The sequence below is a fragment of the Scyliorhinus torazame genome, chromosome 17 (assembly GCF_047496885.1).
Source record: "Scyliorhinus torazame isolate Kashiwa2021f chromosome 17, sScyTor2.1, whole genome shotgun sequence".
In the NCBI taxonomy this organism is placed as follows: domain Eukaryota; kingdom Metazoa; phylum Chordata; class Chondrichthyes; order Carcharhiniformes; family Scyliorhinidae; genus Scyliorhinus; species Scyliorhinus torazame.
In genome coordinates, this window is record NC_092723.1 from 164,869,473 (window position 1) to 164,896,899 (window position 27,427).

Genomic DNA, 27,427 nt, shown 5'->3' on the forward strand with positions numbered 1-27,427 from the left:
TGGAATTCGATCTGGATATATGTGAGGTGATGCACTTGGACAGGACAAACAAGGCAAGGGAATACATGATGAACAGCAAGACCCAGGGAAACACCGAGGATCAGAGGGATCTTGGTGTGCATGTACACCAATCCCTTAAGTCAGCAGGGCAGCTGGATACAGTAGTTAAAAAGGCATATGGTATACTTGCCTTTATTAACCAAGGCTTGGATTTAAGAGCAGGGAGGGTGTGCTAGAACTATATAAAATGTTGGTTAGCCTACAACTAGAGTATTGTGTGCCGTTCTGGAATCATCATTATAGGAGGGATGTAATAGCACTGGAAAGGGTGCAGAGGAGATTTACCAGGATGTTGCCTGGGCTGAAGAGCTTTCGCTATGAAAGGAGATTCGATAGAGTGGGGTTGTTTTTCTTGGAGCAGAGTAGACTAAGGGGGACATGATTGAGATGGGCATAGACACAGTAGACAGGAAGAAACCTTTCCCTTTGGTGGAGAGATCAATGATCAGGGGCATATATTTAATGCAAGGGGCAGGAGGTTTAGAAGGGATATAAAGAAAAACCTTTTTCACCCAGAGGGTGGTGGAAGTCTGGAACTCACTGCCTGAAAGGGTGGTGGACGCAGAGTACCTCTTAACATTGAAGAAGTATTAGATGGGCGCTTACTATGGGCCAAGTACTGGAAAATGGGATCAGAATACTTTGGGGGTTGTTTTTGACTGGCGCAGAGGCAATGGGCTGAGAGCCTTTCCTGTGCTGTAGACCACCATGATCTCTAGAATCCATCTGACCATCTGTCCAGCCCATCTAGGGCAGCAGGGTAGCACAGTGGTTAGAACAGTTGCTTCACAGCTCCAGGATCCCAGGTTCGATTCCCGGCTTGGGTCACTGTCTGTGCAGAGTCTGCACGTTCTCTCAGTGTTTGCCTGGGTTCCCTCTGGGTGCTCTGGTCTCCTCCCACAGTCCAAAGATGTGCAGGTTAGGTGGATTGGCTATGCTAAATTGTCCAAAAGGTAAGGTGGGTTATGGGGAAAGGGTGGAGGTGTGGGGATAGTGTGGAGGTATGGGCTTAGGTAGGATGCTCTTTCCGAGGGCCGGTGCAGACTTGATGGGCCGAATGGCCTCCTTCTGCACTAAACTCTGTGAAAACTATGAAATCCATCTCTTTTGTCAATGTTTGGTCCAAGGTTGTATTAAGGAGCTAAGGGGCCCTGACAAAATCTAAACTGAGCATCAGTGAACAAGATTTTGCTGCATAAGTGTCAGATAGCACTGTCGGTTGCACGGTGGCACAGTGGTTAGCACTGCTGCCTCATAGCACCAGAGACCCAGATTTGATTCCAGCCTTTGGTGATTCCCTGTATGGAGTTTGCACGTTCTCCCAGTGTCTGTGTGAGTTTCCTCCGGGTGCTCCGGTTTCCTTCTTAGTTCAAAGATGTGCATGCTAGTTGGATTGGCCAAGCTAAATTGCCCCCGAGTGTCAAAAGATGTGCAGGTTAGGTGAGGTTACGCGAATAGTGCAGGGGAGTGGGCCTAGGTAGGCTGCTCTTTCGGAGGGTGCAGACTCGATGGGCTGAATGACCTCCTTCTGCACTGTAGGGATTATATTCTATGAAGACACTTTCCTTCACATTGCTGGTGATTGAGAGTAGACTGATGAAGTGACCTACTTTTTTGTGGACAGGACAAATCTGGACAATTTTCCACATTGTCAGTAGATAACAGTGTTGTAACTGTACTGGATCAGCTTGGCCAAAGGTGCTGCTAATTCAGTGTTACTTGTGGGATGCTGCCAGAGCCCGTAGTCCTTGCGGATCCAGTGCCATAGGACGTTTCTTAGCATCACAGGATTAATTCAAATTGGCTGAAACTGGCATCTGTGATGCTGGAGACTTCAGGAGGAGGGTGAGATGGATCATCTACTCTGCGCTTCTGGATGAATGTGCAGATGAATGAAAAAGGTGCACTTAAAAACAAAATTTTAAAAATTATTTTTAAAAAAAAACAAATTGGGCATCATTTTATGCTCATACTGGCTTTGTCTGAAAAAGGAATTTAACACAACAGAAGTGAAAGGGAGGTTCTCTGAGGCAAAGGAATTTTACACCCAAGAATCAGTTACATATTTATCTGCAATCAACCTTGGCAGCAAGACGAAAGAAACAAGGGAATAATGGCTTTAAATCAACCATAAATAACTTTGTGTATGTATGATTTTCTACATATTTGTGAAAATACTTCCTCTCCACAAGATTTACAGAAATACAGAAAGCACTCTCGAGCTGTCTGCAAGTATGTCATGGCATATGCCAGATTCAATCCATGTTTTAGCTGTTAGATATATCAGTGACTATAAAAATCACATGGATATACATTAACTTCATCAAATGTAATTCAAGAAATGCTTAAGTGTTTAAAAACATATAGTGTTACAATTTAATCAAAAACAAAAATGCATATTGGAGGATGCTTTTTTATTTGACTTGAGAAAGCAAAGGTATTACATAAAATGATGGAAAATACAATATTAAAGAGTGATTCAGGTTTTCTTATTTTTAAAAACTGAATGATACTCCAAAATGTCTGGATATGCAACTCAGCACAGAAAGCAATATTGTGCGATTGTTCTTTTGTGGAATTAAAGAAGCTCCAATAGCACACCAAGCTTGATAAGTCAGCTAACTTTTAAAAGTATAAAGAAATTAGTGCAAAATAAGATGACACAAAATATCTGAAAACTTCATTGTGGAGTTTGTTTTGGATTTGTTTTAAGTCACAAAGACTTTTAAGATTCTAAAGCCTGTTTCTACATATCAGATACGCTGCCGTTTTGAGCCCCCAGGAACACCTGCAAGAGACTATAAACTCATCCAGATTACATAGGTAAGCAGAGTTGATCGAAGACCCCCCACTTCATACACTAACGATTATACTTCAGTGCACACAAATAAAAATGCCTGCCACACCTTGAAGTCCCCACTAACAAGACTAAGGTTTTGTGGCAGAATAAGCTTGAAAATAGGACTCGTGTTTAAATAATAAACAAGACGTGACCGCAATCTTGAAAATACACGAAAGAAAATAAAAACCCAGAAATTTTAAGAATGTTCCATTAATTTGGCTTTCCATTTTTCCTAAACTGTGCAACAGCGTTACAATTTCATCTAAATAATTTGCAGTAAGTATAACATACTCATTCTTTAAATTTATGGTCAAAGTCAACAATATTTGTTACTCAATGTCAGTATGTTCATCAAGTGTAATACATTATGATCCATTAATTCTAATAGTTTTTAGAACTTAAAAATCATTTGACGCATGGAATTCACAAGAAACATAATTTAAAGCAGCTTTAAAGAAAAATAATGCATTTAACTAACAAAATGCATGATCACCCAAAAGGAAATTTACTTAAATGTTGCAGTGACCTATTGTAACAGATTAAGCAACAAACTGGAATTTGTTATTAAATTTCATTGTCAAAAGGCGCCAATTTTAGAACTTCCAGTCAACAGATTGATAGCCCTTCCTCTTGGACTACCTGTTTCTGATGGTCTTTCAAAATCAAGTTGAAGTCTTCTTCCGGTGCTTCTGATATTATCTACATAAAACACTTGTAACAGCAACAACACAGATCAAGTTTAACTGCACAAAATAACACAAAGGCAGCAACCCATCCAAGAATTTCAAACAGTTAAAGAAATGAAACTATTGTATCGCTGAATGTTTCTCTTGAGAATTTCAGAGCATGGACCCAGTACCCGTTCAAAGCGTGGACGATCCAACTTTACACATTTCAGCGGGCCACGTGCAACCACGGTCGCTGCTCGCGGCCGATTCAACAACAGGGCAATTTCACCTAAACATGGACAAAGTGGTCAGAATCAAAACTTATGCAATTGTAAATTATTTGTTTTTGAATGGAATATTGAACAAAGAATAGCATTAGACCAACTAGTTCAGGAATTTGGAATTATGAAAAGATTGTATTCATGTGACAAATATCACCAAACACACCCTGCATCTGTGTTATTGGAGTCACTGGATTTCCTTATACATTATTTACTTTAAGTTACTTATTAAACCTGGACAGGGTGATCAGAGATTCCTCCACCACCAACTGCAAATAATAGCGTCCAATTTAGTTCCAACTAGCTAGTGTTGAATTGGCTCTACCGTAGAATAATAAGAAAGACCATTTTAGAATTGGGAGCACCTGGTTAGTTGGTGACATTGATTGGTGCAAGGCTTACAAGTTAATTTACTTAATATCTTAGTTTAAAATCCTGACAAAAAAATAATCAGAGTGATTGTTCAGTTCTGGAATTCAAAACAAGCACAATCAAGCATAGAGGAGAGAAATGTTGGCCGACAGAGTTGAAAGTGATTTAAAAAGTATATCTTTCACCGAATCCGACAAACCAGAAAGGTTCCAGCCTTCCTTCCTATCTTTCCAAGTCAGCTAATATTAGAGCAGCATTGAGGATAAGAAGTACTACAATTGCCCTCTGTAACCAGGCCCAGGGACACGAAGCAGAAAGTACAATTAGTCAAAGTCCATGTACCTGACTGCCACTTAGTGCCTCCTGGTGGAAACTGCTGCATAGTTGGTATCCAGGGCTCTTTCAAAAGTGGAAGCCATCATTGATTATAGTATGTTTTGCTGTGGATATCCTTCAAGAAGGACTTTGTGTATTGCTGTAGGTTCAAATGGTAGCTCTATTTTTTACGTAATACGGAAATACAATTGTCATCTTTATTTTGTGAATATAGTCAGGAACTTATTTAAAAGTATTTGGTATTCCAACATCAAAATCTAACTTGGAAAGGGAAAAAGTTAATTGGTAAATTATATTAGTGTGTACTTTTATATAAATCAACGAACCTAAATTAATCACTGCCGGGTGTCGAATCCAAAGACAGTGATGAACCTGCAGCAGGGGCTGAACCAGCAGCCCCAAGAGCTGCCAGCACCCATTGCCCCTCCACAGCTGAAGAATTTCAGGCAGAAGCAAGCCACCTTCCGATAGGGAGTGAGAAGAAGGCAGATTTTTCATCCAACTACCAAATAAAGCTTGTTTTTGTACTTTAAAGTATCATTTATGTTTTGGTGGCAACTGTTTAAGAATGCTGAACAGAGAAAATCCAGTATTGCTCTGCTTTGCAAGATTAAGCTTCTGTTCGAGAAGCCAAAACAGGCTTTTGTCCCCTTGCATATGTGAAAAAAAAGGTCCAATCACCTGTTTCAGGAAGCCACCTGAAAAATCATCAAACTCAACATTTGGTCAGGCATCTTAAAGGGACCCTTTGGAAGCTATGGTTCCTAAAGTTGGTCCTCATTGTACCAGCTTACATGTGGTAAAACAGATATAATAAGTCTAATTTCTCCCCATGTTATTTTAATTAAAGAAGAACCATAGAATTCCCACAGTGCACAGAAGGAGGCCATTCAGTCCATCGAGTCTGCACTGTCTGCACATCTTTGGGGACTAAGGGGCAATTTAGCATGGCCAATCCACCTAACCTGCATTTCATAGTTCAAGAAGGCAGATCACCACCATCTTCTCAAGCGCAATTAGGGATGGGTAATAAATGTTGGCCTAGCCAGTGGCATCTACATCTTATGAGTGAGTAAACAAAAAGGAAACTGGATTAGTACTTGAAGGAAATAACTGTGCAGTTACTGGGGTCAAGCAGAGAGTGTGTCTGAATGGACTGCTCCATAGAAAGCCAGCATGGATTCAGGCTGAATGGCCTCCTTCTGAGCAAAGAATGACTCTTATTAGATGATTAACATCAACCCAGTAATCACCTGATACATTTAGTTACATGTATGATGCTGAAAAAAATGACTGGAAAATTATAAAATGTGATTACTTTGTTCATTTACAGTTTTACATGGTGCTTTCTGGTAAGCCAGTAATCTCAACACACTATTTCACTCCAGAAGAGGAATTATGCTTGCATGCATACACTTGAATGAATAATAGCTTTCAGTTAAGCAATTAAACATAGTCATAGAATTTACAGTGCAGAAAGAGGCCATTCAGCCCATCGAGTCTGCACCGGCTCTTGGAAAGAGCACTCTACCCAAGGTCCACACCTCCACCCTATCCCCATAACCAGTAACCCCACCCAACACTAAGGGCAATTTTGGACACTAAGGGCAATTTATCATGGCCAATCCACCTAACCTGCACATCTTTGGACTGTGGGAGGAAACCGGAGCACCCGGAGGAAACCCACGCAGACACGGGGAGAACGTGCAGACTCCGCACAGACAGTGACCCAAGCCGGAATCGAACCTGGGACCCTGGAGCTGTGAAGCAATTGTGCTATCCACAATGCTACCGTGCTGCCCAAACATATTGGAATAGCTGCTGCCATCAACTCAGTTTGTACAGTGTAATCAACTGAGATGGAGTGTTGTCACATATGTGATAGCAGTGTTCTTCAGAACTGAGCTTCAACCCACATAAACATGTTCAGAAATTTTCAAAAGGGCAGCGCGGTGTTGCAGTGGTTAGCACTGCTGCCTCATGGCATGAGGACCCGAGTCACAGCCCGTGTGGAGTTTGCACATTCTCCCCGTGTTTGCGTGGGTCTCACCCCCACAACCTAAAGATGTTCAGGGTTCATAGAATAGAATTCATAGATCATAAAATTTAAAGTGCAGAAGGAGGCCATTTGGCCCATCGGGTCTGCACCGGCTCTTGGAAAAAGCGCCCTGCTTAAGCCCACACCTCAACCCTATCTCCATAACCCAGTTACCCCACCTAACCATTTTTGGACACTAAGAGCAATTTATCATGGCCATCTCCCAACAATCTCCCATTTTGTGGGATAAAACTGCCTCTATACCGTAAGGGGATGCATCACATGTCAACAAGATTGATTTCCCGGAGTCAAAATGGACAAAGAGCTTTGAAGACTTTAATGCTTACTTCCTGACTCACAAGACCTCCACTTCAGACTCCCTCTATTACCACCGCTGAATCTTTCTTAATAGCTGGTGTAATGGTGCCAATGTTGTTGCTAAATTCAAAATAAACCTTCCATTATAATTGACCACAACGAGGAAGGGTTTATGGCCGACATTTTTGGGTGAAGGGACGTCTCGTATGGTCTTGACCTTTAATTCTAAGGGGTGCGATCCTGTCACATCAACTTGAAATCTTCGATACGCCATTTCTGAGGCCTGGGCATAACAAAACCTCTTTAATACTTCCTCTTCTGATGTAGTGCCAGTGACCAACATGTCATCACCTTGGGAATTCCCTGGAGGAGATTTTCCATCATCCACTGGAAGATAGCGCAGACTGAAGCAATGTTGCATAGCAGTCTGCTATACTGGAAGAGGCCTTTGTGGGTATTGATTGTAGCAAACATCTGAGACTCCTCAACCAACTCCCATTGCAGATATGCATGACTGAGGTCTAATTTTGAATAGGTGAGGCCTCTCGCCATCTTATCGTAGAGGTCATCAATTCAGGGAATTGAATACCAATCGATCCGGTCAGCCTGATTTATGGTTAGCTTATAGTCCCCACAAAGTCTTATCGAACGATCAGGTTGACAGGGGCCATCAGCGCCGCCCACTGGGAAAACTGAACCAGCTTGATTATACCAAGCTCTTCCAATCGCTTTTCAGCTCAGCTTCAACGTTCTGATACAATTTATATGGCCTGGCTCTGAAGAACTTGGGCGTCGAATCTGGATTGACATATATCTTAGCTTTTACGTCCTTATCCGGCTCAATACCTTGTGGACGACGACTTCATACCTCTTTGTGATATCTTGGAGGACGTTGTTAGATATTTTGAAGATTTCCAACCAGTTGAGCCTAATTTTCTGTAACCAGTCCTTTCCCAACAGCTTGGGTCTGTGTCCTTCCACGAGAACCAAAGGCAGATTGTCTCCTGTCCTTGTATGCCACTGGGGTATTCGCTGTTCGGGGGATCTTCAAAATTTCCCTGGTATATGGTGAAAGCTTGGCTGTAGAACTCTTCAAGCTTAAAGACTGCGCTCCTGTCCGATGATAGTCTGCTCACCTTCTACGGTCACCAAAGCCCTGGTGTTGAGTTCCATTTTATGGGTTTACCATTTACCCGTAATACAATTTTAATCAGATGTCTTATTCAATTGGTTTGTATTCAACCAATACATTCCCGAATACATTGCCAAATGGCCTCCTTCTGCACTGTCTGAATTCTATATTGGGAGGCAGTAGCACAATGGTACTGACACTGTATTAATAATCCAGAGACTCAGGGACCCAGCTTAAAAGTCCACCAAGGCAGATGGTGAAATTTGTGGGCATAATGGTAACATAGTGGTTAGCACTGCTGCCTCACAATACCAGGGACCCAGGTTCAATTCCAACCTTGGGCGAGTGTGTGGAGTTTGCACATTCTCCCCGTGTATGCATGGGTTTACTCTGGGTGCTCCGGTTTCCTCCCACAGTCCAAAGATGTGCATGTTAGTTGGATTGGCCAATCTAAATTGTCTCCAGTTTCCAAAAGGTTGTGTTAGATTATGGGGTTATGGGAGTGGGCCTAGGTAGGGCGCTCTTTCAGAGGGTTGGGGTAGACTCGATAGGCCGAATGGCTTCTTTCTGCACTATAGGGGTTCAATGACATTGCATGCTCTTCTTCAGAGCTCTTCTCCACCTTTTTCATTGGCGATGTGAACTGCTGCTGCTGTTGTTGTTTTGTATTGGCGTACTTTGCCTCGAGTGGCAACATGCTTGAATATTCTCTCTTTGGTTGCATCGGAAGCACATGAACTCCCGAACATGGCAGTTCTGCAGGGAATGGTCCTCTCCCCAATGATAGCAGTCCCCCTTGGATTCGGGTTGATGCTCCAACTCCCTTTCTCGCCTTGGCTCCTGTACCGAAGACCGTGCCTGATTCTGGGCTGTGCGTGTTGATCCTGCTGCAGGCCATGTAGCCCCCCCCCCCCCCAGTAACCTCCCCATCAGCCATGCGTTGAAGCACAGTGGCATATTTTAAGGCACACTCCGTTGTCTGAGCTATCCTGATCGCTTTTTCCAATGTAACTGTGGTCTCCGCCAGAAGCTTCTTCTAGATATTAAGGTTATGGATCCAGCAAACCAGCCAATCGCACAACATTTCACTAAGCGTGGTCCCAAACTCTCAGTGTGCAGCATGTTGTCAAAGCCTGGCTGTGAAGGCTGAGACAGACTGTTCATGGTCTCTTACTGCAGAGTTAAACTTATAACATTGGAGAATAATCGAAGGCCTTGGGTTAAAATGTTCCTTAACCAATTTCACTGTCAGCTCAAGGGTCTTTAATTTGAGTAACTTCGGGGATGTGAGGTCCCTAATCAAATTATACATTTGGGGCCCAAAAATGGTCAGAAGTATCACTTTTGCTTGACCTCACTTGTTATCTCATTTGCGGTAAAAAAAACAGAGGGGTTCGACTGACTTCAATCCTCAATCCCTTGGTTGAATGGGCCTAGTTTCCCAATGATAGGCATTTCCACTCACGGTTTAAATCATTCTGACTATTGCTGGAACTTCTCTATTTTCTAAGCTGTTCCTTTCTTCCCTCTCAAGTCACAACGACCGATGGCTGTGATCCAAAAAGTTTACCTCGTCGCCAGGGCTATGGCTCGAGAAATACACTGGAAACTTCCAAAGAGGGTTTATTGATGAAATGCAAAAATAGTTAAGTAACAGGCACATAACACTGTACAACACTTTGGCTCCCTAGTCCAGAATGTCCTGTTCCTGCTCCCAGGTCCCCGCACAACTTCCCCATTGGCAGGGTTCATGCACCGAGTCAGTCATGTGGCCTGTGGAGCCTGACCCCTTAAAGGGGCCGCACTATCACAGAAGACATTTAATGATTTCGGGCTGGATTACTTTAATTTCTAATTACATCAGAAAACACAAGCATCAGTTTCAGCCTGGTACAATTTAAGGTAGTCCACCGGGCACACATGACAGCGGCTAGGATGAGCAGTTTTCTCGGGGTAGAAGATAGGTGTGCGAGGTGCGCGGGAAGCCCAGCAAATCATGCCCATATGTTTTGGGCATGCCCGAAGCTTGGAGAGTTTTGGCAGGGTTTTGCTAAGGCAATGTCCACGGTGCTAAAAACACGGGTGGTGCCGAGTCCAGAGGTAGCGATCTTTGGAGTGTCAGAAGAGCCGGGGGTTCAGGGGGCGATAGAGGCTGACGTCTTGGACTTTGACTCCCTGGTAGCCCGGAGACGGATCTTGTTAATGTGAAGGGACTCGAAGCCCCCGAGTGTAGAGACCTGGGTTAGTGACATGGCTGGGTTTCTCAGTCTCGAGAAAATAAAGTTCGCCTTAAGAGGGTCAATGGTCGGGTTCACCCGGAGGTGGCAGCCGTTCGTCGACTTTCTCGGGGAAAATTAAAATGTCAGCAGATGCAGTATTCCAAGGGGGGAGGGCCAGATTGTTGTTGTATGGTTGGGGTGTGTGAAGATTGAGATGGGGAGGGGGGGCGAAATGTTTATTATACCATGTTGATGTCATTGTCTATGTTATTTTTATAAAAATGTTCAATTACCTTAATAAAAATATTTTAAAAAAAGAAAACAAGCATATTTTGTCAAATATTGTTTATATGATTTTGGATTATATGGTGTTGAGTCAACTGTACGATCCACCATAAGGCGAGAACGCAAAACTTCATGTGGTAAAACTCAACAATCGGAAAGTGCATTTGCCTGATTATATGTTACTCATTTGTGATTGAATCTGCATTCCTTTCAGTTATTGTTAAAACTGTTTCCAAATCAATGAGAAACATCCAAAGCTATGCGGGATACAGGAATAAGTTGCACTGTCAGGACTTATTAGACACCACATCACTTACTCATTGGAGTTCAACTATAATAACTGACTAGATATTGTTAAACAACTTAACAACAAAGGTTACTAAAACATCCATGCTAAAGGTTAAAGTGTCAAAATTATTTTGGAAACAAATGTGAAATCCATACTCACCAAAATAGTCTGAAGGTCCTAGTCTTCCAACCTCTACATATTCCTCATTATCAGATCTACGCTGGAGAACTGACGCAGTGCCCTATTTAATAACAGATTAATTATAAGTGAGAAACTAAGGATTATTTTTAGAATGGGCAAAAATGCAGCAAGTAATCAAGTGGAGAATAAGTGTGGCTTAGCAAGTTTCATTTCTTGCATTTTGGGTCCATAGATTCGAAGCACCTACTCACTTGGATATCCATTTCAATTTATTTTAAATACAGTAGTGTTATATAAAATGCAAAACATTTGATTAGATCTTAAGTTATCAGTTGGCTGAAACCATAATTGAGCGCTTCCCCTCTTGGTGTAGCACACAGAATCATAGAATTTACAGTGCAGGAGGCCATTCGGCCCATCGATGTTCATAACTTTGGTTTAAATGTCATTTTTATACATGTACTCATATGATAAATGTGGGGCAAGAAGAAAGCAGCTGTTGGAGCAGGAGAGTCTTCATGGTGCGCCACAGGCTAAGATAGCCGAGGGTAAAGGGTCAGTTCTGCCCGCCCAGTGGTCAGCAGAGCAGCTTGTGGACTTTTTAAATGCTAAGTTCAGCCAGCAGAGGAAGGAGGCCCTGGCCAAGGTGGTGGAGCCGAATAAAGCAGGCATTGAGAGTGCAGTGGGCGGCACGGTGGCGCAGTGGTTAGCACTGCTGCCTATGGCACTGAGGACTCGGGTTCGATCCTGGCCCTGGGTCACTGTGTGGAGTTTGCACATTCTTCCCATGTTTGCGTGGATTTCACCCCCACAACCCAAAGATGTGCAGGTTAAGTGGATTGGCCACACTAAATTGTCCCTCAAGTAGAAAAAAATAATTGGGTCCTCTAAATTTATAAAAAGAGTGGAGCAGAGGCTGGAGTCCCAGGACCGGGCGATCTAGAATGTGGAGGAGGTGGTGGGGTAGCATGAGGAGCAGGTGGCCTCGTTGGTGGCAGAGGTGGGAGTGATGCGGGAGACACAGCAGAGGCTGAAGGAGAAGGTGGAGGATCTGGAGAACCGCTCCAGAAGGCAAGATTTGAAGATTGTGGGGATGCCCGAAGGCATCGAAGGAGCAGAAGCTGGCACTTATGTGGCCAAAATGTTGGAGACGTTTATGAGAGAGGGGGCCTTTGACTGGCCCCTGGAGGTCGACCAAGTGCACAGGGCGCTGATGAGGAGGCTGCAAGCGGGCGAGCCGCCAAGGGCGTTGGTGGTGCGGTTGCACCGCTTTTTGGATAAATAGAAGATTCTTCAATGGGCAAGGCAGACGAGGAGGTGCACCTGGGAAGGTAACGAGCTGCGGGTGTATCAAGACCTGGGTGCAAAATTGCCAAAGCGGAGGACCGGGTTTAAACGGGTCAAGGCTGCCCTCTTCAAGAAGGGGGTTTGGAGTGCTGTAGCCAGCCTTTTCCAGGAGCTAGAATATTATTTTGGTATGCCAGAGGAGTTGATGGAGTTTCTGAGGGACAATGAACTGGCAGGAGGAGGAGGACATTGAACTTTGGAGAAGTTTGTGAGAAGGTTTCTTTGTTCTTGGGAAACGTCTACCCTTGAAATGTTTCTTTGGTGGCGTGGTTTTGGGGGGCAGGTTCCTCTGCCGGGGGGTGGGGGGGAATACCAAGGGCGAGTGCACCTTTTCTGTTTTTTGGGGGAGGAGCGTGGATGGGGGTGTGTGGAATGGGTGTTTGGAGGTCTTGGGCGGGGGCTGCCATGTTAGCTGTGCGGGCTAGTTAACGGGAGTGCAGTGGGAGGGTTTTCAGGAGGTAGGTGCAGGGGAGGGGGATAGAGTTGTTGTTTTGTTTGGGAGAGGGGTCAGGGGTTGCTGACAAGGGTGTGGTTGCTGTGGCGGAGTTGGAAAAGGAGTGATGAGAGGACATCCAATGGTGGGCCAGGAGGGTCGCATGACAAGGGTCTTGGGTTGGCCCAAAAACGGGTACGGTTGATCGGCAGGAGAAGGGGGTGTGAAGCCCCCAAACCAGGCTGGTCACGTGGAACTTGAGGGGCTGAATGGGCGAGTCAAATAGTCACGGGTGTTCACGCACCTGAGGAGTCTGCAGGCAGATGTGGCCTTTTTACAAGAGATATAGAAAAAGACAGGAGGCCAGACAAGATTGAGGAAAGGATGGGTAGGACAGGTGTTCCACTCAGGACTGGACATGAAGAAGAGGGGCTTGGAGGTGCTGGTGAATAAGCAGGTGGCGTTCAAGGTAGGGAACATTGTGGCCGATTTGGGGAGGGGGAGGGTTCTTGGAGAGGAACAAGCGCCTCTACCATTTTCGCCAGCCAAGTACTCTGTGAGCCCAGTGTTGGTGTCAGCCTTGAGTGTTGGGGGCAGTGGAGGCAGCATTTAGGACTGGCGGGTGCCTCGGTGTGGTCACCGATCTGTGATAATCATAGGCTTGCACCCGGGGGGGGGGCTGGATGCAACGTTTTTGGGGTGGAGGCAGGCAGGATTGAACGATTCGGGGATCTATTTGTAGGGGGCAGTTTGCAAAATTAGATGATCTGGAGGAAGAGTATGAGCTGCCCAGGGGGAATGGTTTCAGGTACTTGCAGGTTCGGGATTTTGTGAAGAGAGAGATGACGTTCTTTCCTGGGTTGCCGCCCTTGGGGTTGCAGGACCAGGTGCTGCTGAAGGAGGAGATAGGGGAGGGGAAGGTGTCTGAGGTCGACAAGGATCTGATGGATTGGGAGGGGGCCCCACTGGGGGATATAAAGCGGAAGTGGGCGGAGGAGCTGGGTGGGGAGGTGGAGGCCGTGACGTGGGCTGAGGCTCTGCGGAGAGTGAATGCGTCCTCGTTGTGTGCGAGGCTAAGCCTTATTCAGTTTAAAGAAATTCACAGGCACATATGACGGCTGCGCGGATGAGTAGGTTTTGGGGGGGGGTTGTAGAGGAGAGATGTGGCCGGTGCGCTGGGAGGCCCGCAAATCATGTCTCCATGTTTTGGGCATGTTGTAAGGGGGTTCAAATGGGGAAGGCAGGACAGGAGGAGGGGTCATGTTTGGGGAGCGGGGAGGGGGAGAGTGGGTGTAGATTATTTTTAATGCTGTATAATTTTACTTCTGCTTTGGTTTGTTTTTTGTGAAAATGCCTGAATAAAATATATTTTTTAAATGATATGGATAGGGAAGGACTGACTTGAGACAAATGTGTTTTCAAGAGAAAAATGTTTTAGCAAGTTCCCACCATAGCCACAAGTGATTTCAGTTTTGGGGCGGCACAGTGGTTAGCACTGCTGTCTCACACGAGGGATCGAAGTTCAATTCCGGCCTTGGGTGACTGTCTGTGTGGAGGTTGCACATTTTCCCCGTGTCTGTGTGGGTTTCCGCCGGGTGCTCCGGTTTCCTCCCACAGTCCAAAGATGTGCAGGTTAGGTGGTTTGGCCATGCTAAAATGCCCTTTGTGTCCAGGGCTGTGCGGGTTAGGTGGGGTTATGGTGTTGCAGGGACAGGGTGGGGTTAGGTGTTTTTTTCAGAGGGTCGGTGCAGACTCGATGGGCCAAATGGCCTCCTTCTATACTGTAGGGATTCTATGATTCTATCAAGTGCTGTAACTACTAAGAACAGGCAAAAGACAATGGGCTGGATTCTCCGTCTCGCCATGTCAGATTTCTGGTTCAGCATGCCGGCTAGTCAATGGGGTTTTCCATTGTAGGACAGCCCCAACGCGTCAGGAAACCCTAGGGCTGCTGGCAAAATGGAGCATCCCGACAGTGGAGAATCCAGCCCAATAAGTTTTTAAAAAAAGATAAATGTTTATTACTAAATGCTTGAATGTATTCACAACAGCACCCAAAGACATACACACATAAACGCACTGAGACACACATGAAAAGGTGATTCCAAGACATAGCATGCATTAATATTTCAAAGTTTCACTGTCACCCTTGATTCCCTTGAGATGCAGCCTTTACGTCGCTAGCCTGTGATTTCCTCTATTAATTCACTGAAGAAATTGAGGTTAGACGTTTCTGCCAATGGATTTGTAGTGGTTTACTGCTTGCAGTAGCAGGTTTCTGGCTTCGCTCCAGTCAATGCAATGAATATCTGGTCTTGTTCCTCAAATTGTTAGGTAACAGCTAGTCCCAATTTTATGCCTGATCTGTTCTCTCTCTACCCCTCTGCCTAATTATTTCCAGCATTCTCTGTCTTCGTGTGCATTACCGCCATGCACACTTTTTAGTTTTGTGTGCTATTTCATTTAATATCACATTGCTTTCAAGAATGCTTGTTCTTCTTCTCCCTAGTTCATTCAGTTCCATCAAGGAGCTCAATCATATGTTTACTTTTCAATTGTAACAATTGTCTGTTTGTCTGTCCATGCTTTTCTTTACAGATGATGACAGATCTGCTTTACTCTTCCAGCATCTTCAGACTCAACTTTAGACTAAGAGCGCTGCACTTTTAAAAAAGACAACTAGCTACAGGAATTGAATAAGCAGAATACATAGCACTGGCTCCCATCCTCTTTAATCTTTTGTCAAAGCCTCAAATTTGCTTTACACTGCCATGACCAAAATTAGAGATGGAGGCAGATCTGCATGATTTGAATTCAAGGGTGAAGTTGCCTCACCTCCAAAGTCAGAACGGAAATTTTTCCTGCCCAGATGCAGAACAAATCACAGCTGTGTTTTTACAATGTGGCCTTAGATCTCTATTGCTGCTTCCTAAAACCATCCTGAAAGTCTATGACCTGATCGCCAAAGTCTTTTTGCAGAAATTCATTCCAAAAGGTCAATTTAATTGCCTACAATGTAGCTTTAAACAATGAGTCATACATATCGAATTGTTTTGGCCCTGGATCAAAAGCGTTGATAGTGGGCTAGTGAAATTATTTAGCAACTTGCATGACATTACCTAATCGTTTTCTCAACACAATCCAATAACAATTTAGTATCAAGTATGATAATGGGACAAAATTGTGCATACAATGTAACTGCATTTACAACTGAAGAGGATCACCTCAGGAAGGGTGTTATTTAAACAAAACAAAAATAAAACAAGCTTCCATGTCTGGAACGAAACGGATGCTAGATTAAACAAAAAATATTCCCCCCAAAATGTAGGGTATTTATACAAAGCTTTATTCTCCCTGCATCAATTTTTTTTTGAAAAATGTATCAATTTTACACTTGTTCACAAATCTACATTTACAATCTTCAAATAGGCAATTCACATGCTGGGATGTCTTATTCCAGGTTTCAGTGCAGTTTACACACTGCACTGAACTTGATGTTGCTGGCTGTCCTTCAGTTCGAGATAACATCTACTCAGGGTCGTGAGTTTCCGCCATGGATCTTCAGATGACTGAATAGGCTGATTCCTAACTGGTGTATCTTTCAGCACATGGATCAGGACCTCCGAGGTAGTGGAACCCAGAGGACAGGATTTTCTTCCCTTGCATTCCTTCTCTGCTGCTGCTCCGCCTCACCATTAAGGTGTTGAGACTCAAAGCATGATGCAGCTTGCTGGGCAAGTTGTCAGCATTGGTGAAAAGCTTCTCCCACTGGAGAACTGGTGGCTTTTTGAGAGAGATGGAGGCCAAGGTGTGGCTAGTGCTCAACATATTCCAGAGTCTCTCATTCAATATATATGGCTGATCAGGTGTGGGCTAATATATGAGTTTTGTTCTGGCAACATTCAAAGGCAGAACAAAGTTTTTTGTATGCAGAATTTAAGAGATTGAGGGCTTGCGAATTCCATGCAAAACGTGCAATGATGCTGCAGTCATCCAGAAACGGTACATCATGTATATATAGGGTGATCAAGTCTGTGTATGGAGGCAACTGACGTTAAAAGAGTTTTCCATCTGAAATGCATTTAATACGAGGGGCGCCATACACTGCTGCCTCATGGCGCCGGGACCAAGTTCAATCCCGACCGCGGGTCACTGCCCGTGAGGAGTTTGCACATTCTGTGTATTTGCATGGGTCTCACTCCCAGAAACCCAAAGATGTGCGTGGTTGGTAAATTGGCCACGCTAAATTGCCCCTTAACTGGAAAAAAAACATTGGGTACTTTAAATTTATTTTAACAAAAAAATACTGACACCATAGGGCAGTTTTCTTTGATCAGGTGAATAGCCACCATCAGTAGATTGTAAATAGTATGGGGGCTACAACATAGTCTTACTTGACCCCAGTCTGGATTCTGAAGGCATCCATTTCAGTTCTCTCACACAAAACAGTTGCAGACATTTCATAATGAAGCAATTGCAGGATTGTAATGAAGCTTCTTGGAGAATCTGGGCATGAAATTACCGAATCACTTTCTCAACACAGTACATCATTATTTTAGGTGTCAAGTATGATAATGAGACAAATATAAATAACAAAAATAATGAGTATTTCTGCACAGAAATTCCCGAACTGTCTCAGGATGCTATTTAACAAAATAAAAGTACAACAAGCCTCCATGTCTGAACTGAAGTGGTTGCTGGATTGAACAGAAATAAAACTCCTGATAAAAAGGTTAAAAAGTAGGTTATCCATACAAAGCTTTACTTTACCCCCACCAATGCTTTTTAGAAAAATATATTGATTTTACAATTGTTTACCAATCTAAATTTGCAATCTTCAAATAGGCAAATCACGTGCTGCAATGTTTTATTCCAGATTCCAGTTTCAGATTATGTCAGGTCAACTAAACCATTCCGGCAATATTTCAAACAAGAGGAAAAATTCCATAACTCAGACCTATTTACGCATTACGCTGAACTAGCAACTGTAAGAAAACCAAATATAACCAATTTATTGTAGATTGAAAATTTTCAAGCGCATCTAGCCTAATTTGAATTAACATTGCACAGTGTATAATCTGATTTTATTTTGAGGTGTGAGTGGTATTGCTGGTTGGGGCTGAAACTACATGACAAGTAACTTAACTGAAATGTCACGGCAGTCTTATGTTAAACTCTGAATAGTCTCAACTGCTGTAAATATTTTATAAAAGGAAAATGGAGGCAGCGCGGTAGCACAGTGGTTAGCACTGCTGCCCCACGGTGCCGAGGTCCCAGGTTCGATCCCGGCTCTGGGTCACTGTTCGTGTGGATTTTGCACATTCTCCCCGTGTTTGCGTGGGTTTTGCCCCACAACCCAAAGATATGCAGGCTAGGTGGATTGGCCATGCTAAATTGCCCCTTAATTGGAAAAAATTAATTGGGTACTCTAAATTTAAGAAAAAAGGAAAATGCTACACACTCTGACAACTTGTGAATACCCTTATGTTTACACTCTCCACCATGAACATGGGGTCAGTTTATAAAGCCATAATTTAGGACAACTGAAGCAACAGTTATAGTTAATGCTATCAGGTGAAGAAGAACAGGGTGTGCAATATTCTGATATGTTCCTGGTTTCTCCTGATCAAAAATTGCAAAGTAAAATGTTTGACCGGCAGTTCTGACTTTGTTGTATCCATGATTCAGTTGCATTTCTTCTTAATGCAACTGTCAGAGTGCATTGGTTTGCACTGCTGCCTCACGGTGCTGTGGACTCAGGTTCGATCCTGGCCCCAGGTCACTGTCCGGGTGGAGTTTGCGCATTCTCCCAGTGTCTGCTTGGGTCTCACCCTCCCCAACCCAAAGATGTGCAGGGTAGGCGGATTGGCCACGCTAAATTGCCCCTCAATTGGAAAAGAAAAATGGGCACTTTAAATTTTAAAAAATGAATGCAACTGCTATTCCAACTTTTAATAGCTTATTTGGTGTCCATGAATATCTCGATTTCAATCTAATAGTTTAGCCATCACCTGTTTTTGGCAATATTTTTATTAAGTTTTTGACATCTTGTACATAAAAAAGAAAATACACCCCACCCCAAACAGAACTAGTACAAAAAGAAACACCCACAACACCTCCTCGTAACCCAACCCACCCCCCAAACCCCCATCCCTAGGAGTTGAAGTACAGAATGAACGGGTGCCATCTTTCATAGAATCCCTCGATCCCCCCTCGCAAGGTTAACTTAACTTTCTCAAGGTGTAGGAATTCCATTAGGTCCCCCAGCCATACTGAGGCACTGGGTGGAGAAGCTGACCTACCCCAACAGGACTCACCTGCAAGCAATCAATGAGGCGAAGGCTAAAATGTCTGCCTCCGCCCACAGCTTGCTGTGGGCGTGGTAAAGATGCAAACAGAACATCTAGTTCTTTGACTAGTAAGATATTGTATTAACAAAATGAACACATGGAAAGATAACTAACGGACTATAATAAAAACGGTAACGAATAATGGAATTCTCCTGCAGCTACTTCTTTTGTTTTTAAATTTAGAGTACCAAATTCATTTTTTCCAATTAAGGGGCAATTTAGCTTGGACAATCCACCTAGCCTGCACATCTTTGGGTTGTGGGGGCGAAACCCACACAGGCATGGGGAGAATGTGCAAACTCCACACAGACAGTGACCCAGAGCCGGGATTGAACCTGGGACCCCAGCGCTGTCAGGCCGCAGTGCTAACCCACTGCGCCATCGTGCTGCCCACTCCTGCAGCTACCTATAATGTGACTGTCCTCTAGTACGACTTACTACCAACTGCCCGATCTATGGAGTCACATGGACCGTCCCCACTTGCTGGTCGAAGTCGTACATCCAACTGTATACATTGCACAAGACACAGGATTGAGAAGCTGACCTCCCCTCTGCAATCAGGACCCACCTGCGAGCAATCAGCGAGGCAAAGGCTAAAACGTGGGCCCCCGCCCCCATCTGCAGCTTCGGCAGTTCCGAAGCCCAAACATGGCCCCTAGGGGATTGAGCTCCAAATCCATTTGCAAGGTTGCCGACATGGTGCTGAAGAATGAGCCCCAAAACCTCCCCAGCTCAGGGCAAGACCAGAACATGTGAACATTATTGACTGGGCCCTCCCATACCGCTCACACTTAACTCTGATCCTTCAAAAACTGGCACATCTTCGATCTCGTTAAATGTGCCCTATGCACCACCTTTAATTGAATTAACCCTAATCGTGGCATACACCCTGCGCAACACTTCACACCCCCTCCTCCAGTGCCATTCCCAACTCCTCCTCCCACTTAGCAGTAACCCCCTCCAACGGTACCATATATTCCTCTAGACTCCTCCTGTCAATCCCCGAGGTACCCCCTCCTCCATGCCCCCCACCAACAGCACTCTCTCTAACAGCGAGGAGGGTGGGATCACTAGAAAGATCTTCCTCGCAAAATCCCGCACCTGGATATACTGGAAAGTTTTGGTTCGTGGGGTCGCATACTTCTCTGTCAACTCCTCCAAATTCGTGAGTCACCCACCCAAAAACAAATCCCTCATTCCTACCACCCCCTCGTGCTCCCAGCCGTGGAACCTAGCATCTAATCTAGCTGGTACAAACAGGTGATTTGCACAGATCGGCGTCATCTTCAACACTGCCCCTAAGTTACAATGCTGCCGAAATTGCCTCCAAATCTTCAGAGACACTACCACCACCGGATTGCCCGCGTATTTTCCTGGGAGAACAGGCGTGGCGTTGTCACTAGCACCTGTAATCCCGACATGCTTACATGAACCCTCCTCAGTCTTAACCCAAATTTCCACTGGTCCCTGTACTAACAAACCACCTTCTCAGGATTTGTCGCCTAGTAGTAATAGATCAAATTAGGCAGAGCCAAACCACCCGACTGCCGACCCTTTTGAAGCACTGTTTTCCAAATTCTGGCTACCTTGCCTTGCCAAATGACCAACTTGATCAACTGCTCTACCCTCTGAAAAAACGCCTTCGGCAAAAACACCAGCAGGCATTGGAATAACAATAGAAACCGTAGTAAAATATTCATCTATATCGATTGAACCTGACTGGCCAATGACAGGGGGAGGCTACCCACCTCTGTAAATCCGTCGTGACCCTACTTACCAGGCTCGTGAAGATGAATTTATGAAGCCAGGTTCAATCTCGAGTCACCTGCAGCCATGAAGTGAGTGGTCGCACATAAGGTGGCTTCTGCCTGGGGATTTGGTTTTTGTCACTTTCTGCAGACTGAACCTGCACCTTAAACTGAAGAGAATTTTGAAAAAGGACTCCCAAGTCCCTTTGTGCTTCGGATTTCCTAAGCATTTCCCCATTTAGAAAATAGTCTATGCCTCCATTCCTCCTTCCAAAGTGCACAACCTCACACTTTTCCACATTGTATTCCATCTGCCACTTGTTTGCCCTCTCTCCTAGCCTGTCAAAGTCCTTCTGCAGCCCCCCTGCTTCCTCAATACTACCTGCCCCTCCATCTGCAAACTTAGCAACAGTGCCTTCAGTTCCTTCTTCCAGATCATTAACGTATATTGTGAAAAGTTGTGGTCCCAGCACAGACACCTGAGGCACACCACTAGTCACCGGCTGCCATCCTGAAAAAGACTCCTTTATCCCCACTCTCTGCCTTCTGCCAGTCAGCCAATCCTCTATCCATGCCAGGATCTTACCCTTAACAACCTTTGAAGCGTTGTTGGGAATGGTTGGAAATATTGGGTGGGGTGGCGGAATGGGCATGGGGATGGATTTGTATTATGTTCAATATTATAAACTTGGGTTCGGGTAGGGGGGTTGTGTATGGAATTACTGAATATATAACTTGCGTTTTTCCCCAGGTGCGGGTCACCCTATTAACAGAGATGTTAGTTAATGGGAGCAAAGTGGGGGAGAAAGCCGTGGCTGGTTATCTTTGGGGGGGGGGCGGTGCGTTGTGGATGGTGATCTCTTTGTCTGTTGAGGTAATAGCCAAGGTTGGTTGGGTTTTCTTTGTTTGGGATGGGAATGGGATTGTTGGAAGAGGGGTGGACAATTGGTTTGGGGGGGGGGGGGGCTGGGGTTAAGGGGGAGGGATGGGCTGCTGGGTGGAGGGAGGAGACAGTGGCCATCTTGGGTGGGTCTGGAATCTGGTTGAGGCGGGCCTCTGTTGGACTTCCTTGTGGATGGGATACGGCTAATCAGGATGGGGGGATGGAGGCCCCCGGCCAGAGTGGTCACATGGAACATAAGGGGGTTAAATGGGCAGGTTAAAAGATCCCGTGAGTTTGTCCATTTAAAAAGCTTGTTCGATATTATTTTTCTGCGGGGTTCACATTTGAGAGTTCGAGATCAGACGAGGCTGAGGAAGGGTTGGGTGGGACAGGTGTTCCATTCTAGTTTTGACGCGACGATGCTGGGGGCCGTGGTGCTTATTAAGAGGGTGGCCTTTTTGGTGGGGATAATATAATGGTTGATTCAGGAGGGAGATATATGATGGTGAGCGGGATGTTGGCGAGGGAATCTTAGTGAATGTGTACGCGCCGAATAGGACGGATACGGATTTTATCAATTTAGGTACCCAAGGGAGAAGGAGTTCTCCTTCTTTTCACATGTGCATTGGGTCTACTCCCCTATTGACTTCTTTGTAGTGGGTAAGCCATTGCTCCTTCGGGTGGTGAGTTTTCGGCGGCTGTTATGTCTGACCATGCTTCGCACTATGTGGATTTATGTTTGGAGAGGAGCTGCGCTCAGCAACCCCTGTAGAGGCTGGACAAGGCATTGCTTGCAGATAGGAGTGTGTGTGAGAGAATAGCCTTGCGATCGGGGCAAATGTGGAGGTTAATAAGAACAATGTTCTGGGAGGCGTTAAAGGCAGTCAATAAGGGGGAGCTGATTTTGATGAAAGCTCACAGGGATAACTCGGGGAGGGCGGACAGGCAAAGATTGGTGGAATGTATTCTGGCGGTGGACCGGCAATACTCTGCTACCCCAACAGTACAGTTGTTGGCGCGTTGTATTGACAGGGAAAGCAGTTAGCCAAATTTGTTTAGTGAGAGGGATGTTTTATGAGCATAGGGAGAAGGCCAGCCGGTTATTAGCTCACAGCTGAGACGGTAGGCGGCCATTCGGGAGATAGTTCAGGTCAAGGACCTGGGGGGAGGTGTGGTCTCTGATCCAGAAACGGTTAATAGGGTATTTGAGACCTTTTACCGAGAGTTGTACAGATTAGAGCCTCTGGAAGAAGGCTCGACTGTGGCATAGTTCTTGGCTGGATTGGATTTCCTGGTGGTGGAGAGAGGAGTGCAGGGGCTGGAGCCTCTGCTCGGGCTGGAGGGAATTATGAATTATGAAGTGCATTTGTTCTTTGCAATCAGGAACAGCACCAGACCCAAATGGATTCCCAATGGATTTAGAAAAGGTTTGTGACGGAACTGATCATGTTGGACATGTTTAATGTTTCACTGTCCTGGGAGTACTGGCGGCCGCACTCACACAGGCTTCCATTTCCTTAATCCTGAAGAAGGATAAAGATCCCAAGGAGTGTGGGTCATATAGATCCATATCTTTGTTGAATGCCAACGCAAAGCTGTTGGCGAAGGTGCTGGCAATTCATTTGGAGGGGTGCCTGTTGGGACTTATTTCTGGGGATCAGACAGGGTTTGTTAAGGGCCGACAATTGTCAGCCAACATAAGGATACTCCTGAATGTGGTGATGTGGCCCTTGTTGGGGCCTGGGCTGGAGGTACTAATCTCCATGGACGCGGAGAAGGCGTTTGACCGGGTGGAATGGGAATATCCTTTTTAAGATGCTGAGCAGTATATACAGGGTATATATAAGGATACAAGGCAGGGGTGCCCACTTTCCCGCTACTTTTTGCTGTGGCTATTGAGCCATTGGCTATCGCACTGAGGTCATCGGTTGGGTGGAAGGGTATGGAGCATCAGGTGTCCGTTTATGCGGATGACTTACTGTTGTACATCACAAACCCTCTCTCTAATGTGGGAAAGATAATGGAGATATTTAGTAAGTTTGGTTCCTTTTCAGGTTATAAATGTGAGCAAGAGCGAGGTATTTCTGGTGAACCCTCTGGGGAAGGGAACTGATCTGGAGAAATTGCCGTTTTGGCTGGCCAGGTCTAGTTTTTGGTACTTGGGAACATGGATGGCCTATGATTGGGCCTTGCTGCACAAGATGAATCTGGCCAGTCTGGTAGAAGGGGAAAGGGCGGATTTGAAAGATGGGATGCTCTCCGATTATCGTTGGCGGGGAGAGTCTAGACGGTGGAAATGAATGTCCTTCCAAGGTTCTTGTTTGTATTTCAGAGTCTTCCAATCTTTCAACAGAGTCTTTTTTCGGTAGGATTAACAAGATTGTCTCGACCTTTGTTTGGACGGGTAAGGCCCTTGGGGTTCGGAGAGTGTCTTTGCAGAGATATAGACAGTCGGGGGGTTAGCCTTAACTAATCTGATATATTATTACTGGGTGGCGAATATTAAGGGAATAGGTTCAAATAACTACAGATTCGGAACTTTGTTCGGAAGGAACTTTCTACGTTTCCTCGCTTGCCGCCCGTTCTATGATTGTTAAGTGTCTTTGGATGAGATGGGGGAAGGGAGGATTTATGATATGGGCAGTTGATGGGGACAGAAGGCTTCGTTGGAGGAGATAAAGAGAAAATGGGGTGAAGAGTTGGGTTGCACATTTGGGGAGGGGGGTGGAATGAGGCTTAGTACAGGGTAAATTCTACCTCCTCAAGACTGAGTTTGATTCAGTTTAAAGTGATGACACAGAGCGCACGTGAGTGGGTTCTTTCTGGAGTTGGAGGAGAGATGCGGACGTTAATCAAAGAGGCAGTGAACCACTCGCAGATGCTTTGGTCCTGCCCTAAATTGGTGGAATTCTGTGCTTCCTTCTTCAAAATGTTGTTAGAGATTTTGGGGGTAACGTGTTCTTGGGTGGCAATCTTTGGGGCATCAGATGAGCCGGGCGCTGCAGGAGGGAAGAAGGCTGATGTTTTGGCCTTTGCCGAAGGGTTCTGCTTGGGTGGCGGTCATTGGAGCCGCCTAAAGCGATGACTTGGTTGGGGGACCTGTTGGAGTCTTTGCACCTGGAAAAAAATCAAGTACGCCATTAGGGGGTCAGAACAGGAGTTTTATTTGAGGTGGAGGTGGTTTATTTCCTTCTTTAAGAAGTAGTATTCATCAGCAAGTTGCGGGGGTGCAGACTGAATAAAAGAGGGAAATATGGGACAGGTTGGTGGGGATATTTTTATAAAAATTATATAAAGTTGATTGTTTTTTTTCTGTATATTGTAAAATGGAAAATTTCTTGAATAAAAAATTAAGAAAAAGAAAGACAACTTGCACTTACAAATACCTCTCCCAAGCTCAGGATATTCCAAAGCATTTCACAGCAAATGAAAGTACTTCTAAAATGTACTCACTATTATATATAATATAGGGACAACGACTTCCGGTGACAGGGATGTGATGAGTAGTTGCACATCTCTTCTTATGAACCCAAAAATAGGCTCTTTTACCCAAAATAGCTTGCTAATACAGGAAAAAACGTATCCCGCAGCTCAACCAACACCGACACAAAATGGAGATGCCGAGGAACAGCAACTCAAGAGGCCGAAAAGAGATGAGAAATGGGAAAAGCCAGGAGAAGCAAATAGCTGAGCCGGCAGACGTACAAAGCAACAAAACTTGGCCCACACCAGAGTGAGAAGGACCGACCCTCCTCACAAGGAGCCCCCCTCACCGGAGGGTGGTTGAAGGATGTTTCTCTCAAGGAAACTAAGAGAACATAGAGATGAGACAAAAACCCATATTCAGGTAGCAGTCAGGGTGGTGGTCGTGGAACCTCAGACGACCATGCAGATGGCCCTGGACAAGATGGAGAGGCGACTGGAAGCCCAGGAAAGTACCATAAAGGAGCTAGAAAAGGCCTCAACAGACCAGAGCGTATCGCCGCCCTGGAGGAGATAACAAGATTGTTCACGATGCAGAGGAGTCTGAGGGGCCCCAGTATGGTCGCCTAGCACCAGCAAGCATGAACGAGAGAGGGGCCGCAGCGCATCTCCCGCAAGGGAGAGAGTGCCTGGCAAAGGGGGGCAACAGGTGAAGAACAGAGGGAAGGGACCGGGGGTGAGGGGGGGAGGGGGGGGGGGGGGAGGGAGGAGACAACAACGGGTGGGGGGGGAATAGAGGAGGACAGGGGCGGGTTAGAAAGTACCATTGGGAAACATAGGAGCAAAGATAGTAAGGGCATTAGGCTGGCTACAACAGGCCACATGTGCCGACTTGAAACACACAGGCACCGCAAGCAACCACTTTGCAAGGTCCCTTAACAAAGGAAACCCCAGAGTGCAGGGGTTCACCCACATGGCATACAAACTGCAGGGGCCCGACCTCACGGGGAGAACGGTGACTGTGGTAATTTTGGACTGCCCCCTAACAAAGGGAAACCCCGGAGCAAAGGGGCACGTCCACCAGGTAATTATGGTTGATCCCGCAGGATAGGGGGGAACAAGAAATCCCCCATCAGGATTATCACATGGAATGTCAGGGGGCTTAACGGCCCAATAAAAAGATCCAGAGTCTCCGCCCACCTGAAAAGTATGAAAACTGACATAGTCTTCCTCCAAGAGATGCACCTAAGGGACCAACTGCAGGTAAGGAAGGGCTGGGTGGGAGACACCTACCATTCCTGCTACGGGACGAGGGCCAGGTAGCGTTACTGTTAAATAAGAGGACGATGTTTACCCGGACAAGGATAGTTACGGATCCAAGGGAACGGTTAATCATAGTCAGCTGTGTCCTGGACAGGGCATCGGTAGTCCTGGTTAACGTGTGCGCGCCCAACTGGGATGACACGGAATTTATAAAGAAGACCATGGTGGAAATCCCCAACGTTGACACGCTCCAACTCATCATGCTGGGGGAGGGGGACTTTAACTGTGTATAGGTCCCACATATAGACAGGTCAAACCCCAAAACGGGGAAGACCTTCAACATGGCGAAAAAACTCGGCTGATTCATGGAGCAGATAGAAGCAGTGGACCCTTGGCCACCCAGGGGAGAAGGAGTTCTTATTCTCCCAAGTACACAATGTATATTATAGATAGGTTCTTGATTAATAAGGGGATCAGGGTTATGGGGCAAAGGCAGGAGAATGGGGATGAGAAAATATCAGCGATGATTGAATGGCGGAGCAGACTGATGGGCTGAGTGGCCTAATTCTGCTCCTATGTCTTATGGTCGTATGGTGTACACGGATTGACTTCTTTGTAGTGGGGAAATTGGTGCTTCCAGGGTGAGTAAGAGCGGAATATTCCACAATTGTAATCTCCGACCATGCTCCACATTACATGGATGTGAGGTTGGAGTTGGGCTGTGCCCAACGGCCATTATGGCTGTTGGAAACGGCTCGCCTGGCCAATTAGGCTTTCTGCGAGAAAATATCACAGGCCATAGGTGAGTATACTACTAACAGCCAGAATGGGGAGGTCTCACCCTCCACGTTCTGGGAGGCGCTGAAAGCGGTGATCAGGGGTGAAATCATTGCCTACAAGGCAATGTAGAGATAGGGAAGAGAGGGTCGCTAGGCAACAGCTAGGCCATTCCATACTGGAGGCAGACCAGCGATACTCCAAGACATCGACCGCAGAGCT

General features: G+C 45.5%; 1 protein-coding gene across 3 annotated transcripts in view; it reads right to left on the reverse strand.

The window, feature by feature from the left end:
- Positions 1-2,459: 2,459 nt before the first annotated feature.
- prkar1b (protein kinase, cAMP-dependent, regulatory, type I, beta) overlaps positions 2,460-27,427 on the reverse strand; it is a 375,815-nt gene continuing 350,847 nt past the window's right edge. For all 3 annotated transcript variants that reach the window (XM_072481561.1, XM_072481563.1, XM_072481564.1), the window contains 2 exons: positions 11,000-11,081; positions 2,460-3,859 (listed from right to left, as the gene is read on the reverse strand). In XM_072481561.1, the coding sequence (XP_072337662.1) occupies positions 3,687-3,859; positions 11,000-11,081 (255 nt within the window). In that variant the 3' untranslated portion in view covers positions 2,460-3,686. The remainder of the gene's footprint in view (positions 3,860-10,999; positions 11,082-27,427) is intronic.